The 17,011-nt window shown below is 33.4% G+C and overlaps 2 protein-coding genes and 1 pseudogene across 3 annotated transcripts; all 3 read left to right on the top strand.

Moving 5' to 3' along the window:
* The first annotated feature begins 2,779 nt into the window (after nt 1-2,779).
* On the top strand, nt 2,780-5,562 carry LOC148194677 (receptor-like protein EIX2; annotated as a pseudogene).
* Nucleotides 5,563-8,668: 3,106 nt separating this feature from the next.
* LOC148194678 (multifunctional methyltransferase subunit TRM112 homolog A-like) lies at nt 8,669-10,476 on the top strand. Its single transcript, XM_088096067.1, has 2 exons — nt 8,669-8,827; nt 9,742-10,476. Exon 2 carries the CDS (start codon nt 9,789-9,791, stop codon nt 10,155-10,157), a length of 369 nt encoding a protein of 122 aa, XP_087952193.1. The 5' UTR covers nt 8,669-8,827; nt 9,742-9,788; the 3' UTR covers nt 10,158-10,476.
* Nucleotides 10,477-12,219: 1,743 nt separating this feature from the next.
* On the top strand, nt 12,220-16,524 carry LOC148194679 (receptor-like protein EIX2). Of its 2 annotated transcripts, none has more exons than XM_088095910.1 (2): nt 12,220-14,922; nt 16,400-16,524. In XM_088095910.1, exon 1 carries the CDS (start codon nt 12,287-12,289, stop codon nt 14,918-14,920), a length of 2,634 nt encoding a protein of 877 aa, XP_087952036.1. In that variant the 5' UTR covers nt 12,220-12,286; the 3' UTR covers nt 14,921-14,922; nt 16,400-16,524. The 2 variants fall into 2 exon arrangements, with proteins under 2 accessions (XP_087952036.1, XP_087952037.1); XM_088095911.1 differs by having other exon boundaries at nt 12,472-12,596; nt 12,874-16,524.
* The last annotated feature ends 487 nt before the right edge of the window (nt 16,525-17,011 follow it).

Below are 17,011 nucleotides of genomic sequence, written 5' to 3' on the forward strand. Positions count from 1 at the left end.
AGTCCGGACGAGTCAAGTGTAAAGTGTAAGAAGTTATGTTGCATGGTCTATTATATCTGCCTTTAATTGCATATTGTGTGTGATTGATATAACATGATTTTTGTATATCTAGCTCACCCTTGCTTGTGTGTTTGTGTTTGCTTGGGTATGCTTTCTTTTGCAATGATCATCCACTTGGATGTGAGCAGAGGCGGAAGAGGTGCCTCTGGAGCAGACTTTGGAAGAAAACGATGTTGCCGCTTAGTCTCCTTAGTGTTCTCTTAGTATTTTGAATTACTGTTATGTTATTATGGATCTCCCGGTGAATCCTATCCTTTTGAAATGTTTTAGTACGCTTAAGTTCTAAATTTTCGGACTTATTTTAGGATGACTGTAATCCTATTTAATCTCGACTACTTTTCTATATTATGCATCATGACGTATTCATTATATATGTTTCCTTTTTTTGTATAAAGTTATTTATTTATCCAATTTATTTCAATTAAACACATTAAATTTTATCAAACCATTTAAAATAAATAAATAGTTATTCAAGTTAATACATATACAATATTTTAATATTTTTTAATTTTTTTAATTATTATTATTTGTAGTATTATTCTAATTTAAAATACAATATATAAAATTAATCAGTTTTATAAATTTTAATTTTATTATTAAATATTAAATAAAGTAAAAAAATACCGGGTATTGTACAGGCGCACGTACCAGTATAAGAATACAAAGCTCCTCTATGTAGAATTAAAGACTATCCGTGTTTTCCGTGGTGGAAACTACAGAAGCAATGAACTTGAGAGGATTTGTTTGAATAACCAAAAATGGTTAATAATGGGAGAGGATTTGTTTAAAATGAATAACCAAAAATGGTTAGTGTTTGTTGCACATGTTTCAAACAGTCAAAACAACGTGAATAACAATGTAATGAACAAGTAGCTTATTAACTTTCTTTCCAAAACTTGATAGACATGACATGTTACCATTTTTTCTCATTAACTTTCTTTCCAAAAACTAGTCAAACGCATCAGTGTGAAGTACCTCTCAGAAATAAATAGATTGAGTTTTCAGTGAGAAAGGTTAGAAAAACAGAGAAAAAAATGGGGGTTTCATTGAATTACTGCTAACTCTATAATAGAGGTAGTACACACTTATGAAAAGATAATAAATCTGTCTTATTTAACGAATAACTAATGTCTTATTTCTTTTTATTTTTCTTTCATGGATCACTATTTTATTTTGCTTAATACTTCATGTCTCATGTTGACAAAAATAAACACTTACCTTTTATCAAGTAAATATATATAAAAAATTTAGAACCAAAAATTCTAAAGTATTTTTTTTTTCGGCTTAATACCAATTTTGGTCTCAATTTTTGTCAGTTTTATTCGAAATGGTTCTAATTTTTTTTCTGTTCAATGTTGTCCTAAAGAATGTAATTTATGTTTGATTTAGTCCTTTTTGTTGTTAACGACTGACAATCTAGGTGTGCAAAAGACTAATGAAATGACATTTAACTGTCCACGTGGACACCTTAAGACACAATGAGGTGGATTTATTGATTTTTTTGAAAATGCATTTCTGATTAAGGTCTCAGCTCGCCAGACCACCAACTTCACGCATCATCTTCCTCGCGCTTCCAAAACCCATTTCAGGCCGTTGTTGCTGTAAGAATCGCGTCACTCAACGTGAGAACCTATAACCACCACATCTCCATCCGCGACGCCATCAAACCTAAAGCAAATCACGAGTCTTCCTCTTCTAGCACCAACCTAAATCGTGAGTTTCGCACAACATTCATAGCCAACAACGCAATCTCCATGGTCGCCGCTACCACTCTCCCTTCTTCAACGCGCCACCGCGACACACACACCTTCATCATCCTCGCCAACCCCAAACCTGCAAACCACAAGAACCAGAAATCTGCAGGACCACAAGCTTAAATCGCAAATCCCTCTAGCGAACCGATCGGCTCTCATGCTTGCACCGTTCGGTAGCCTCACCCCTTCAGCTATTTGGTTCCCTTCTTCTTCTCTCTCATCGCTCGGCCATTGGATCCCATTTGGTAAACCCAAGTTTCATCCATTTGTCCACACTACCTAACAACCCCATCAACACCAATCCGTGTTACTGCGTCGTCACCTCCTTTGCCTCATCTTTCGCTTGCAGCGGCTGCGGGTTCACGTCCAAGCCCTTGGGAGAACCTCCCTGCATATGGCCACAAGACCCATACACTTTCATTAAATAAATGGCATTTTTTTCAGAATCCACCTCACTGTACCTGGAGGGAATCCACGTGGGCAGTCAAATGGCATCTCATTAGTCTTTTGCACACCTGGACTGTCAGCCGTTAACGATTTAAGCACCGTCTGTAAAAAAGACTAAATTGAACATAAATTACATTCTTTAGGACAACATTGAACAGGAAAAAAAAATTGGACCATTTCGAATAAAACTGAGAAAAATTGGGACCAAAATTGATATTAAGCCTTTTTTTTTCTTTCAAAACTTAGAGAATTACACTAACTAGGAAAATAAATAATATCAAATTCACATTTTTTTTTTAAATCCTTTAAAAGTAATACAAACCTTGTTGACCGGTATGGTATGGACACCACGGGATGAAATTTCTCTGTAAAGATCGTTAAAATACATTTTTGGAACTTCATTTTATTATAGATAATAGAAATGATTATGAAGACTAGCTTTCACTTGTATAAATAAGTTCCTCTGAATGAAGTTGAAGTTCATCCCTCCTACCTTGCCTTTTCTTTCTATCCTAACCATGGATACATCTTCTTCTCCATATGCACTCATCTTTGCATGTTTGCTATGCACAATGATGTTCGACGCCGGCACTTGCAACTTCAATAATCGTTGCAGCAAAAAAGATACACAAACTCTCTTAAACTTCAAGAAAGGAGTCATGGATCCATCAGGCGTACTTTCTTCATGGTCCACTCAACAAGATTGTTGTGAATGGAGAGGAGTTAAGTGTGACAGAATCAACAGTAGAGTCACTCGGCTCAGTCTCCCATGTTTTACAAGTATTCCTAATTACATTGACAAAGAAGATAAATCACACTGCCTCACAGGTACCTTTTCCCTTTCCCTGTTAATGGAGTTGGAATTTCTAAACTACTTGGATTTGAGAAATAACGACTTCTTGGCGATCCAGTTTGATTCTGTGCATAATCAGAATTATTATAACCTATCTGTATCTATCCGTCCTCCGCAATATCTCAACTCATCAACTCTTCGTTATCTTGATCTGTCCCTTAACGATAATCTTGTTATAAATAGTCTTCAATTTCTTTTTCGCATGTCCTCCTTGGAATATCTTTACATCAGTGGCGTTGATCTTCACATGGAAACTAACTGGCTTCAAATAGTCACTATGCTACCATCGCTTTCAGTGCTCCGCATGAGTTATTGCCAACTTAAAGATTTGAATCCATCTCTTCAACATGCTAATTTTACTGCACTCAAAATTCTTCATCTATCAGGAAATAAATTTCACTCAGAGTTGCCTAAATGGTTATTTAACATTAGTTGTGGTCTTTCTGGTATTTTTCTTAGTTCATGCTCTTTAACAGGACAACTTCCTAAGGCATTGTTAAATCTTCAACATTTGGAAGACCTGGATTTGGAAAACAATGACCTCAATGGATCAATACCAGATTGGATAGGTGAACTTGACCATCTACAATATCTTTTTGTCGACGGTAACATGTTTTCTGGATTTATTCCCAAAAGTTTGGGAAATCTATCATCCTTAACTTCCTTGTCCGTTGGCGACAATCAATTCACAGGAGTTGTGTCAGAGAGAAATTTTGCCAAAATGTCAAAATTAAAGAACTTGGATATATACTCTTCACCACCATTAATCTTTGATTTTGACTCCCACTGGATTCCACCTTTTCAACTTGAGAACCTATGGCTCTCATTTTCAGGTCCTCACCTCCCTGCATGGTTATATACTCAAAGATCTATTCAAGGTTTATCTATTTATGGATCATCGTTTCAGGCCCCAGACAAATTTTGGAATTTTGTATCAAGGGTGTCCAAACTTTCTTTAGAATATAATTCGATAGATGGGAACCTATCAAACATATTGTTGAACTCTACAGTGGTAAGTTTGTCATCAAATGGTTTGAAAGGTTCCCTGCCTCGATTATCCTCGAATGTAGCCGTTGTCAGGTTATCAAAAACTCATTATCAGGAAGTATCTCTCGCCTCTTGTGTGATCATAAGATGCTGAATGGGAAAAGCAATTTGGTGTACTTGGATATATCTCTGAATCATTTATCTGGAGATCTTACAAGTTGCTGGGAGAAATGGAAATCATTGATTCATGTTAATTTGGGAAGCAATAATTTAACAGGCAAAATACCCGTATCAATGGGTGTGTTATCTAATCTTGCCTCGCTACATCTGCATGAGAATAAGCTCTACGGAGAGATTCCTCCATCGCTACAAAATTGCCAAATACTGATCTTCAATGTTCGTGAAAATAACTTTACAGGAAATATACCAAATTGGATACCGCATGCTGCAAAGGCTCTCCAATTAAGATCCAATCATTTTAGCGGTAACATCCCAGAACAAATATGCCAAATGTCATCCCTCTTTATTTTGGATATTGCAGATAACACAATCTCTGGACGCGTACCCACCTGCCTATGTAATATCACAGCCTTAGTTGTCAACAATGCTTCCCACAGGGAGTATTCAACAACCCTACAATACAATTTCTCAAATAGAAGTTTTTACTTCTTTAAAGAAAGTCTTGAGCTGGTTGTAAAAGGCCTGGTATTAGAATATGACAATAACTTGAAATTTATGAACTTAATTGATATGTCAAGTAACAATTTATCTGGAACAATTCCTGTCCAAATGTTTAGCCTCTTCGGATTGTGTTCCCTGAACTTGTCGCACAATAAATTAACAGGAAAAATACCTAACGAAATTGGCAACATGAAAAATTTGGAATCCCTTGATTTCTCTGTGAATCAGTTTTCCGGTGAAATTCCCCAGGCCATGTCCAAATTGACCTTTCTCGGTTATTTAAACCTGTCATTCAACAATCTCACAGGCAATATACCATCAGGCACACAACTTCAGGGATTTGATGAACTCAGCTACACAGGCAATTCTGATCTTTGTGGACCTCCACTTACAAAAGTATGCTTCAAGTTGTCAGATGATAAATTTAAAGACAGAAAGCCAATAAATGAAGATGGAGATGAATCTGAATTTTTTCCATGGTTTCATATTGGACTAAAATCTGGATTTGTGGCAGGCTTTTTGGGAGTTTTCTGTGTCATTCTCTTAAATAAAAAATGGAGAGAAGCTTACGTCAAGTCTCTTAATGACTTAAGAGACCGACTTTGTGTCATGGTTGTCAACAATATAAACTCCTTCTGCTAAACATGGCCATAGAGGTAAGTAAAACCTTTCGGTCGAGATTTCATTTGATTTATAGAGGGTGTGAGATCGTCTTTGTATTATAGGATATTTTCATGCTGTGTTTTCTTTTTATGAAGCCCTTACATAATAACATTTACAAGCCGTTGCTGTGTCAGAATTTATGAGAACAATAATGCTTTTATTTTATTATTATATTACATCTTTTGGTGTTTCTCATTCTTTAGAAGGGAATAATTCATCAACTGCAGGGGAGAATAAGAGGTGATGTGATGCAGTTTTGTTAATGACTAGAGCATTGTAATACGAAATATACAGTTTTTAACATTCTGTGTGCTGTCAAACAGAACCAAAAAAAAATCCTCTGATAATACTAATCACAATGGAAAATACTTCAGCCAAAAGTGGGTTATTCCTTATAAAATCAAAAACGTTAAAACATCAATAAAAGCCGGCTTCTTTTAGTACATGTTATTTTAAATGGATTTAAAGGAGTGGATTTGAGAGATTTGAAAAAAAAAATTTATCGTTTATTTGAGTGAATATAGAGATCAAGAAGAATGAATTTGGAAATAAAATTTGTGATAATAAATATAAAAGTGTATTTACGTGAGAAACTAAAAAAATTTATTTCTAAATTTATTCTCGTTTATTTTCATATTCACTCAAATAAACGATAAAAAAAAATTATCTTTAAATCTCTCAAATTCACTTAAAAAAGAACAAGACCTTATGATCAAAGAGTGTGTTCTTTTGAAGTGATTCACTCTTTACACAAAACATTTTGTGTTCTTTTGTAGTAAATTGAAGACGATGGAGAGTGGGAAATGCAAGAAGACCCGTCCTTTCATCCCATCTCACGTGTTAATTAATAGAGATTTGTGAGTGACATTATTTGACAAAAGTACCACTATAATGTGTAACACTGTTTTTTTATCCCGCCTTTACTTTTTCTTCAACCACTTACTGTTCTAAGAGATTCGTCGACTACAATTTACCTCTATTTCTTACAACACATTTACCATTAATTACATTTAAGAATGACTTAAATATAATTTTACTTTTTTTTTAATAAGAATCCTATTTTCCTCAATTTTGATTTTTTTAAACACGTTATTTATCATTTTGTAATTTTTTTGTTTTTATTTTTATTTTTAAAAAATTATTCAAAGTCAATATTACATCAAAGTGATAGTACGATATAAGTTCGTGTTATTATTCTACATTCAATTCAGTTACGATTTTTATTATTTTTTTCAATTTATTTTTAATTTTTGTTAATTTTTCGATTCAATTCTAATTTTGACTCTCTCTACATTAAAATCAAATTTAATTTTTATTAAAGTTCACATTTTTTGTTAAATATTTCTTTCATTATTTTTAAACAAACTTTAACTATATTATTAAAATATAATCATTAGATTTATATTTTATCTTTTCTTCTAAAATTTAAAATTGAGATTGAATTGAACAAAATAAATTAAAATTGAGATTGAACTAAAAGACAATGACATTAAATAATGAAATTATGTATAACATTCACAGTTAATTTTTTGTCAATAATTTAAACCCAGTTAAAAATCAAAATGACTAAAATTAAAAAAAAAAAACTATAACTTTATTGAACATTAAAATAATGAGGACCAACGTAAACAAAAATAAAAACCAAAATTATATTTAATCCTTCAAAAATATATAATAGTTTTTAGAAATATAAAGCATATCTTTTACAATTATTATTATTAATATAAAAAACAATGCTTTTTTCCATAATAATCAATAATATCTAAATATTTAATAGCAATAAATAGTAATAGTAATAATAATAATAATAAATAATAATAATAATAATTATTATTATATTAAAAAATAATATTATATTATACTCTATTAAAATATTTTACTTATTTAATCACATTTATAAAATCTTTCACAAACTTTACAAATTTCATCTCTAAATTTAATTCCAAATCTCTTAAAAAATATACAAAAATTTTAATTTTAAATCCAATTAAATTCATCTATTCACTTTTCTCAAACACATTTTTACAATTAAACAAGTCTTAAAAAACTAAATAATCTTCCTTTAATCGAAGATGAATTAAAGCATTATACCTAAAATACAAGTTCTTTTACTAAATTTAAACTACATATTAAAACTAACAGTTTATTAGTATGAGTAAAATCAGGCTCACATTCATTAATAAAAATTCAAGTTTGAAACTTCAGAATAATCAAGAGAAAAAAAATATTTTAACACTTTTTAAGAAAGATCAATCATTAATAAAAAAAATACGAATATATCTAAAATATTTAAATATAAATATAAATTTTAAGATGATATTAAGCTCAGGACAAAAGATACATTAGCATCTTAATTCCTACGGAATAAGGATAAAAATACAATGATACAATAAAATAAACCTATATTTTTACTATTCGCCAAATCTATTTTATTGTGATATGTTTTAAACTGAAATCCGTATAGAACAAACATGCATTGATCCAATAGAATGAAATAGATACTGTTAATGTTAATAATTGTACCATTGTTACAAGAAAAACATGGTTTTATACATTCCTTAGGTGAGACACGTGTTGATATTTTTAATTAAGTTTGTTATTTAATTTTTGTTAATTAACGAGTGACTATTACCTGTTTTAATCTCTTAAGAAATGTGAGATTAAAAAATGCAAGATTTTATTCTTAATTATGAATAAAGTCAATTATCATTACATTAGCAATAATATTATTTATATTAACTATAAAAAAATAATTAAAAAATATATAATTTGAATACTCGGTAAATCAATAAAATTTAATGTTAAATTTACGATATACTTAGAAATTTAATTAAGATTTAAAATAAAAATATCAATAAATAATGTATAATGATCTTTTTATTTAATTTTTCATCAAATTATTGTCGTTTAAGAATCTTATTTTTCCGAATTAAAACTAAGTTAAAAAAACTATTTTATTAAATCATTTAACACAGTGAGAAATTAAACATTTTAATAATCATGACTTTCAAACTTAATACAATAATAATTGATATGGAATGTCATATAAGATTTATATTTTGAATCCTCTAAAAATACTCATAATAAGAAAAAGACTCTGCTATTATTTCTAAAAGCCCAAACTAACACAAATTTTAAATCGTAAAATATTTTTAAAAATTTAAAAATCTAAATAAATCTCGAAAATATAGCGAAAAATAAGTGTATTTTTATATTAAAATAAGAATTCCTATCTCCATGGTCGTTTAAAGATCATAGATTACCTGGTTACCTATCTACCCATACCACCTCGCCGCCGCGCACAGCCGAAGTGCGATTTTGCAGCTCGCAACGCCACCGCCAACTTTGCTGTCAACGTCCTTCGCCGTAGCTTAGCCTTCAGGTACCTCTATTTCTCTTTCTCGTTTCGCAGGAATCTCTTTGTCTTGTAGGGTTCAGGGATCATAGTTCAATGCTTCGTGCACGAATTAATCAACCGAAAGAGGACAAGAAAATACCTAATTAGTGGTTTTCCTTTTTGTCTATCTAAATTAATGGGTTCAAGATGTTGAAACTTGAAAATAGTGATAGACGAGTCTGTTCCCTGTTAGCTTTGATACTTGTGTTGTTCTCCAATTTTACTGCGTACGGTCTTGTAAATTAAATCGTTAAAGGTGATTGCGTGCTGACCAATTCCGTATTTTGTAAATTGAACTCCATCAATTTTGTTTGATGAAAGTCTGCATCATTGCTTTGTTTATTCTGTTTATATACCTTCTTAAACGTTTAGTGGACTGAGAAGTTTGATCAGATTGGGTATACTTTCAAACTTTGTCGTGCAAGTTACTTTGAAAGCGGTGCTGTTCGATGCAGTAAGTGGCCCAGTTTCTCTGGATAATCTAGATAGTTCTTGAGTAAATTTAATTCTATCTACCCTCTCAGATGTTTAAGTTGCGAGTTGTTACGTGGCTACGTGAAAGAAATTCATGATGCTATGTTTATCGTAAGGTTGTTATGACTGATTGATTGCTAATACGTGATAACAATGGCCACTTATGTGATACTTGCATAAATTGGTTACTATAGATTTTCATAGAGATTTATTTTAAAGAAAATTAGCAGTGGAAATTGATATTTGTAATTTGGTAAAGAATTTTTTCCTTCTTTTTAATTGCATTTATTTTTATTTTGCTTATATATTTGATTTGTTCAAACTTCAAACCCGTGAAGAAGCAACTGAAACCGAAAACAAACTTGATTCATTGGAATTAGTAGGGATGATGCTTGATTGTGTTTATTTGTATTTTGAATTTGTAGGGTTTAGTTTCAAGTGTTGCTGCTGATATTCTGACCTGTAAGTAAAGATGAGACTGCTAACACATAACATGCTGTCATCGAACATAAAGGGTGTGGTGAATGGGTTCCCATTGCGCATTGAAGCAGAGAAAGTGGTGGAAAAGACTGTGGAAATGAATGGCGAGTTTCTGAAAAAGATGTTTGAGAAGGTTGATTGGAAAGCTTTGGTTGACGCATCACGGGCCATGGGATACACTGAACTACCTGAGGAGGTCGACTCTTCCATTCTGGACTCTGATGAATTTCTGAACAGGTTTCACCATGCTCTCTTGGAACTCCACCTTGAGGAAGGGGCTCTTGTTTGCCCTGAGACTGGACGACGTTTTCCTGTCAACAAGGGCATTCCAAATATGCTTCTTCACGAGGACGAGGTCTGAGTTTTGTTGTTATTTCATAACCTCTACCTGTTTAGTGGCACTCGTTTTTTGGACACCATAGTTAAGAATGCTGGTAATGGAACTGCAGACTTTAAAAGTTGTGGCTGTCAAGTTTACCTTCTTTTTACCAACGCATGATGTATCCTCTGGCTGGGCTGTACTGGATAGTTTGACTATTCCTGAATGCAGGTTGCATTAAACTGCAGCATTAGAAATTAGCTTAAAAGATTTCTTTATATGCTTGTGTTTTTTAGTACTATTTACTGCTTTTTGTGTTGATGCTAATGGCTATTGATTGGAGTTTCTTCCCTTTTGATCATGTCATCCCCAAAGGCATAATCAGTGACAGTTTTGCCTGAATGCTTTTTCTTTTCTTTTATCGCTCTTTATGAAAAACCATCTGCTGGATTTTTATTGAAAAAAAAATCAATGAAGTGGTTTATTGCTTAATAGTGAAAGCTTTCATTTTAAAAGTATCATTATAATTTTGTAATTGAAAATGAAAAATCCATATAGAGATAGGAAGAGTAAAAGACAAAACGTAGAAATGAATATATATGAAAATATACCCAAATAATAAGAAAAAAAAAACACACTCCTTTCCACTATAAAATGGGTGAAATTAAATTTATCAGTAATTGTTTCTATTTTTGAAATTATTTTAAGTATTTTAGAGATTAATATTTTTATTTTTATTTAGTTATTTATCACCTCAGTAATTAACGTTTTGAGAGAGAGAATTATGTAATTTGTGTTTATCGTATTCTCTTATCTGAATAAAAAATAGTTTATTCAAAAAATATTAATAGTTTATCATATTAATTATAATATTTATCATTTTTCTTCAAAAAAATATTAATTAGTTAAGACAATTTAAACAGATCTTATGTTAACAAATTATTCTCAATTAGTAATAATTGGAAGTAAATAAATGAACTGATAAAAAGGACAAATGAGAATTTTACTGTGTATTCTAGTTTGTATATAAGAGCGAATTAATATAAGATATTTTATCGGTTATAAGAAAACTTAAAATAATAAAAAAAGAAAAAAGCATCACTTTTTCGTTAGAAAAGTTAATAACTAATAACAAATGTAATTCTATTGGTGATATGTAAATGCTAAAAATGTCGTTATTCGATTAGCCGAAGGAAATTGATAATTATTCTATGTAAAATGATACTTGAACAACCATTTTTGACAACATTTAGACACGCGCACACATGTCAAAATCTGAGTGGTCCAGTTGGAAAAATTAAATGAAAATGGACCACTCAGATTTTGACACGTGTGCGCGTGTCTAAATGTTGTCAAAAATGGTTGTTCAAGTGTCATTTTCCTTATTCTATTAGCTTAAGGAAATTGATAATTTTGGGAACCGACAATTTTGTTTGACTGTAACACTAATTACCCTGCAGCAATCTTAACAATATAGCACATCCAACCATTCATATAAGGGTATTGCTTCTACACTCTATCAAATTTCTGTCTCACCCCATCAACAGTGGGATTTATCCTACAGTTACATTCTGTTGTAATACTGAATTAAACTACTTTGATATTTATGTTTTAATTGAAATTTAAATATTAATATAAAATATAATATAACTACATAGAGCTATTAATTTACATACTGTCACTGTAGAGAGTAAGACTTTGATTTTTGAAATTTCTCATTCCATCATGTGACTTGGGCATCAAAGATAATAAATGAGCTTTTATTAAGGATTGAAATTTCTCACTCCATCGTGTGGGGAACATATTCTGTCATGCGCGTACAAATACACGGAGATTTAGCTGCACAAACAGTTGCAATGGTAATAATATTTTCCATTCAACATAAAATTTTATCTGATGTGAAGTATTTTATCCTGTTATCCAGATATGAACGATGGAAAATGATATTTTAACCGACACAAAATTTTTATATTCATTTGAAATTATTTTTTATTTATTAATTATTTTTTATTTTTATCTTTTTAAAAAAATACAAAAGTTCATTCTACCTTTACTAAAATATAATGCGTCAAAGTCCAAACTCTTCAACAGTATAAATAGAGTCCTTCATTTTATAATATCAAGACAAATTCAGAATGTCAGTAGAGTTCCATTGAATCAAGGTTCAGACCATGAATACATTTCCTCCTCTGCTTGCAATCATCTTTGCCTGTTTGCTATGCACAATCATGTTCTATACTGGCAATTGCAACTCCAATATTCGCTGCAACAAGAAAGACAAGGATGCTCTCTTAAAGTTCAAGCAAGGAATCGAAGATCCAGCAGGTGTGCTCTTTTCATGGTCAACTCAACACGATTGTTGCGAATGGAAAGGAGTCATGTGTGACAATTTCACGAGTAGAGTCACTCAACTCAGTCTTCCTTGTTACACAACTCCTCCAACTTACACTGATAAAATAGATAAATCACACTGCCTCACAGGTTCCATTTACCTATCCTTGTTTGTCCTGGAGTTTGAATTTCTATATCACTTGAATCTGAGTAATAACAACTTCTCAACTATTCAATTTGGTTCTCATGTGTATTCCCTAAATTGCCATAATCTGTCTACTGCTACTCCTTCCCATCGATGTGTAAACTCTTCAGATCTTCGTTATCTTGATTTATCGTTCAACTTTTATGCCAAGACCAGTCTTCAATGGCTTTCTCATTTTTCCTCCTTGAAATATCTTAACCTCGATGGCATTGATCTTCACAGGGAAACCAAATGGCTTCAATCAGTCATCAAGCTTCCATCACTTTTAGAGCTCCACATGCATCATTGTCATCTTAAAGACTTGAGTCCGTATCTTCAATTTGCCAATTTTACAGCACTCAAAGTTCTTTCTCTTCCTGGAAATGATTTTAGGTCAGTGTTACCAAAATGGCTATTCAATTTAAGTAGTGGTATCTCTTCCATTGACCTAGGGTCAAATTTTTTACAAGGTCAACTACCTAAGGCGATGTTAGATCTTCGACACTTGGAAATCTTGAACTTGCACGACAATTACTTCAACGGACCAATTCCACATTGGTTAGGAGAATTTGAACATCTGAGACATCTTAATCTTAGAAAAAACATGTTTTCTGGATCTATTCCCACAAGTTTGGGAAATCTATCATCCTTAGTTTTCTTAGGGGTCAACTCAAATAGATTGACGGGAGTTGTGTCTGAGAAAACTTTTGCCAGACTGTCAAAATTGAAGAAGTTAGGCATATTCATATCACCACCATTAATCTTTGATTTTGACTCCAACTGGATTCCTCCCTTTCAACTTGAGCGATTAAATCTTGCATTTTCAGGAACTAAATTTCCTGAGTGGTTATACACACAAAAGTCTCTTGAATCTTTAAGTATTTACGAATCATCATTTGAGGGTAGCGAAAAATTTTGGAATTTTCTGTCAAGAATGAAAGAAGTGAATTTAGAACAGAATTCGATAGATGGGAACTTGTCAAACGTGTTGTTGAACTCTGCTTTCGTATCTTTGTCATCAAATGATCTGAAGGGTTGGTTGCCTCGATTGTCATCGAACGTGGTCGTTGTACGGTTGTCAAACAACTCATTATCAGGAAACTTGTCTTCTCTCTTGTGTGATGATGAGATGTTGAATGGGAAAAGTAATTTGGTGTACTTGGACGTATCACTTAATCGTCTGTCGGGAGGACTTACAAATTGTTGGGGAAACTGGAAATCATTGGTTCATGTTAATTTGGGAAGCAATTATCTAACAGGCAAGATATCACCATCAATGGGCCTGTTGCCTAATCTCACATCATTCCATCTACATGAAAATAAGCTCTATGGAGAAATTCCCTCCTCGCTGAAAAATTGTCACTCTTTGTTAATCTTCAATGTTCGGGAAAACAACTTTTCAGGAAATATACCAAATTGGATACCAGATGCTGCAAAAGTTCTCCAATTAAGATCCAATCATTTTACAGGAAATATCCCACCACATATATGCCAAATGTCTTCCCTCATTGTTTTGGATATTGCAGATAACACAATCTCAGGACATATACCCAACTGCCTTCACAATATCACAGCCTTAGTTTCCGGCAAAACTTCAGTCCACATGCTTTCTTTTTTCTTTCCCTTGCCTGATGGTCGCTACTACACCTTTGAAGACAATCTTGAGCTGGTTACAAAGGGTCAAGCAATAAAATACGGAAAAAACCTGCACTTTATGAACTTAATTGATTTGTCAAGTAACAATATTTCTGGAGCATTACCTCCACAAATGTTTAGACTCCTTGGATTATGTTCCTTGAACTTGTCCCACAATAAATTAACCGGAAAATTTCCAAATGAGATTGGAAACATGAACCAGTTGGAGTCCCTTGATTTTTCAGCAAACCAACTTTGGGGTGAAATTCCCCAAACTCTATCAAATCTGTCCTTTTTGAGTTACTTAAACCTGTCATTCAACAATTTCACAGGCAAAATACCATCAGGAACACAGCTCCAAGGTTTCGGTGAACTTAGCTATATCGGTAATACTTATCTTTGTGGACCTCCACTTACAAAAACATGCTTCCAAGATTATGTAAAGCAAATAAAAGAAGATGAGGATAAATCTGAATTTTGGTCATGGTTTTATACTGGAACAGAAACTGGATTTGGCATGAGTTTTTTGGGAGTTTGCTGTGCCCTTTTCTTAAATGGAAAATGGAGGCACGCTTACTTCAAGTTTCTCTGTCGTTTGATAGATCGACTTTATGTTATGGGACTCATCACTATAAATTCCTTCTCTTTTGCGTAGTGGTAAGCAGAAACTTTCAATTGGGGTTTCGATTTATTTTATTTATCGAATTGATCATACTAGAGGCTTTTATATTAGGCTTAATACCTGTTTTTGTCCCTCTTTTTAAGGGAAATGTTCACTTTCGTCCTACCTTTTTCAAAAAGTTCAATTTGGTCCCACGTTGTGAAAAAAGTGTCCAAGTTAATCCTTTTTGTCACGGCGTTAAATATTTAACGATTCTGCTGCCAGCTAGGAGTGTGGTGTGCAACGTGGCTTTTTACTTGCGTAACGTGGCATTGACAGTTTAGGGGTGTCGCGCGAAAGAGAAAGGGGCTTTTTTTTCTTTGGCATGCCCAGGCTCGGGGCGGTCTTTCTCTGATCGAGAATCCCCTAGGGGTTCAGCATTCTTCTTCTATTCCTCACCCCTCAGATCCAACACTCTCCCGCTCACCCCCTCAACTCACACACTCTCTAGAGACCCGAGGTCTCTTCGTCTCTCCGCAGGCTCACCATCGACTCTGTCAGACACGGCCACCGCTGCCTCAGTCGGAACACGCCTTGGCCTTGCCGACGACAACTCGCGGCAGCAGAACCATTGGCGACCGCGGAGCCGCTGCGTCCTTTTCTCTCGTCTCGCTTGCCTCGAAGGCGGTAACCCAGGGAGGACCTTGTCTCCGCCGCACGTCCAAACCTCCACCCGTCTGGCAACCGTGAACCGATTCCCGTCGCCACCGATACCCGTCGCCACCGAGGCCACCACGATGGGTTCTCCTGGTCACCTTTATCTATATTCTGTTTCTGTGTGGGGATATAAATTTTCGAAGAATATGATAATGGTGGCATCCATTGGGTTGGTTACGGTTTCCCTATTGGGTATGAATTGTTGGGGATGAATGAGGACCAGTGTCAGCGTGCGTGTGAGGGGAGATATGGGTTAGGTTGTTTCTGGTACTTCTTGCAGGTTTGGTGTGGTTCGCGGTAGTTGGAGGTTGAGTTGTCTGGTAATGGGAGAATGTTGAGGGCGGAGGAGATGGTCCTAAGTTGGCTGTGGAGGTGCCGTAGGGTAGCTGATGACTGAAATCTAATGAAAGAGATGAATGGAAAAATAGTTTATGGGTGAAATCTTATCGAAGATGGAGGGATTTGATGACTTTAAGGAAACGGAGATGAGGGCAGAGGAAGATCTGAGGTTCGAAAGGAGGGTGTTACACGGAGAAGAAAATGGATTTGGCAGGGGTGTCACTGCCACGTTACGCAAGTAAAAAGCCACGTTGCACACCACACTCCTACCTGGCAGCAGAATCGTTAAATATTTAACGCCGTGACCAAAAAGGATTAACTTGGACACTTTTTTCACAACGTGGACCAAATTGAACTTTTTGAAAAAGTAGGACGAAAGTGAACATTTCCCTTAAAAAGAGGGACAAAAACAGGTATTAAGCCTTTATATTACATGCCTGTGATAATGACAATGCTTTTATTATATTATACCTTCAGGCATTCCTCATTCTTCAGAAGGGAATAAGTCATCAAGTGGGAGAGAAAAAAAAGACAGTGATGCAATTTTGATGGCAACAGCGACCACTGTCCATTAGCTCAAGATTTAGATTTTGTTTTTATTCCATCGGCAGACTGCGATTATACTTCTAGACTTCTCTTTTATTTCTTTATTTTCCCACGTAAGGATCTTACAGTATTACGTAATTAATGGCGTTAATCACTACAGCATTATCTTCTGAAGGTGCATCCATTTTCATTTTCAAAAACCTTTACTTTACTCTCCCAATTTAAGTTTCTTGTCCGTTTACAATCATAGTATTTTGTTTTTATCTGAAAACTCTTTAATTTATCTGTCAAATTTTACCCTTCTCATGTTTTTCATTAATTAGTTCAAACTTCTTTAAGCTTATATCTGGAAAAAATTATGTTTTAGGAAATTTACAATGTTTAAATTTGTATCAGTTTGATTTTTTTTTTGTTTTAGTAAATTCATTCAGTTTTTTTAAATTTTAAGTTCTTAGTTTAGAAAGAATAGTTTAATTTTTACTACATAAAAAGTTAACTAAGTACTTTCAAAATTTAACATTATAATATTTATAAATAAAAATC

The sequence above is a fragment of the Vigna umbellata genome, chromosome 8 (assembly GCF_029865625.1).
Source record: "Vigna umbellata cultivar VRB3 chromosome 8, Vumbellata_1.0, whole genome shotgun sequence".
Classification (NCBI taxonomy): Eukaryota; Viridiplantae; Streptophyta; class Magnoliopsida; order Fabales; family Fabaceae; genus Vigna; species Vigna umbellata.

Coding starts and splice junctions, on each gene's coding strand:
- LOC148194678 (XM_088096067.1), top strand. CDS start 9,789: ATGAGACTGCTAACACATAACATGCTGTCATCGAACATAAAGGGTGTG.
- LOC148194679 (XM_088095910.1), top strand. CDS start 12,287: ATGAATACATTTCCTCCTCTGCTTGCAATCATCTTTGCCTGTTTGCTA.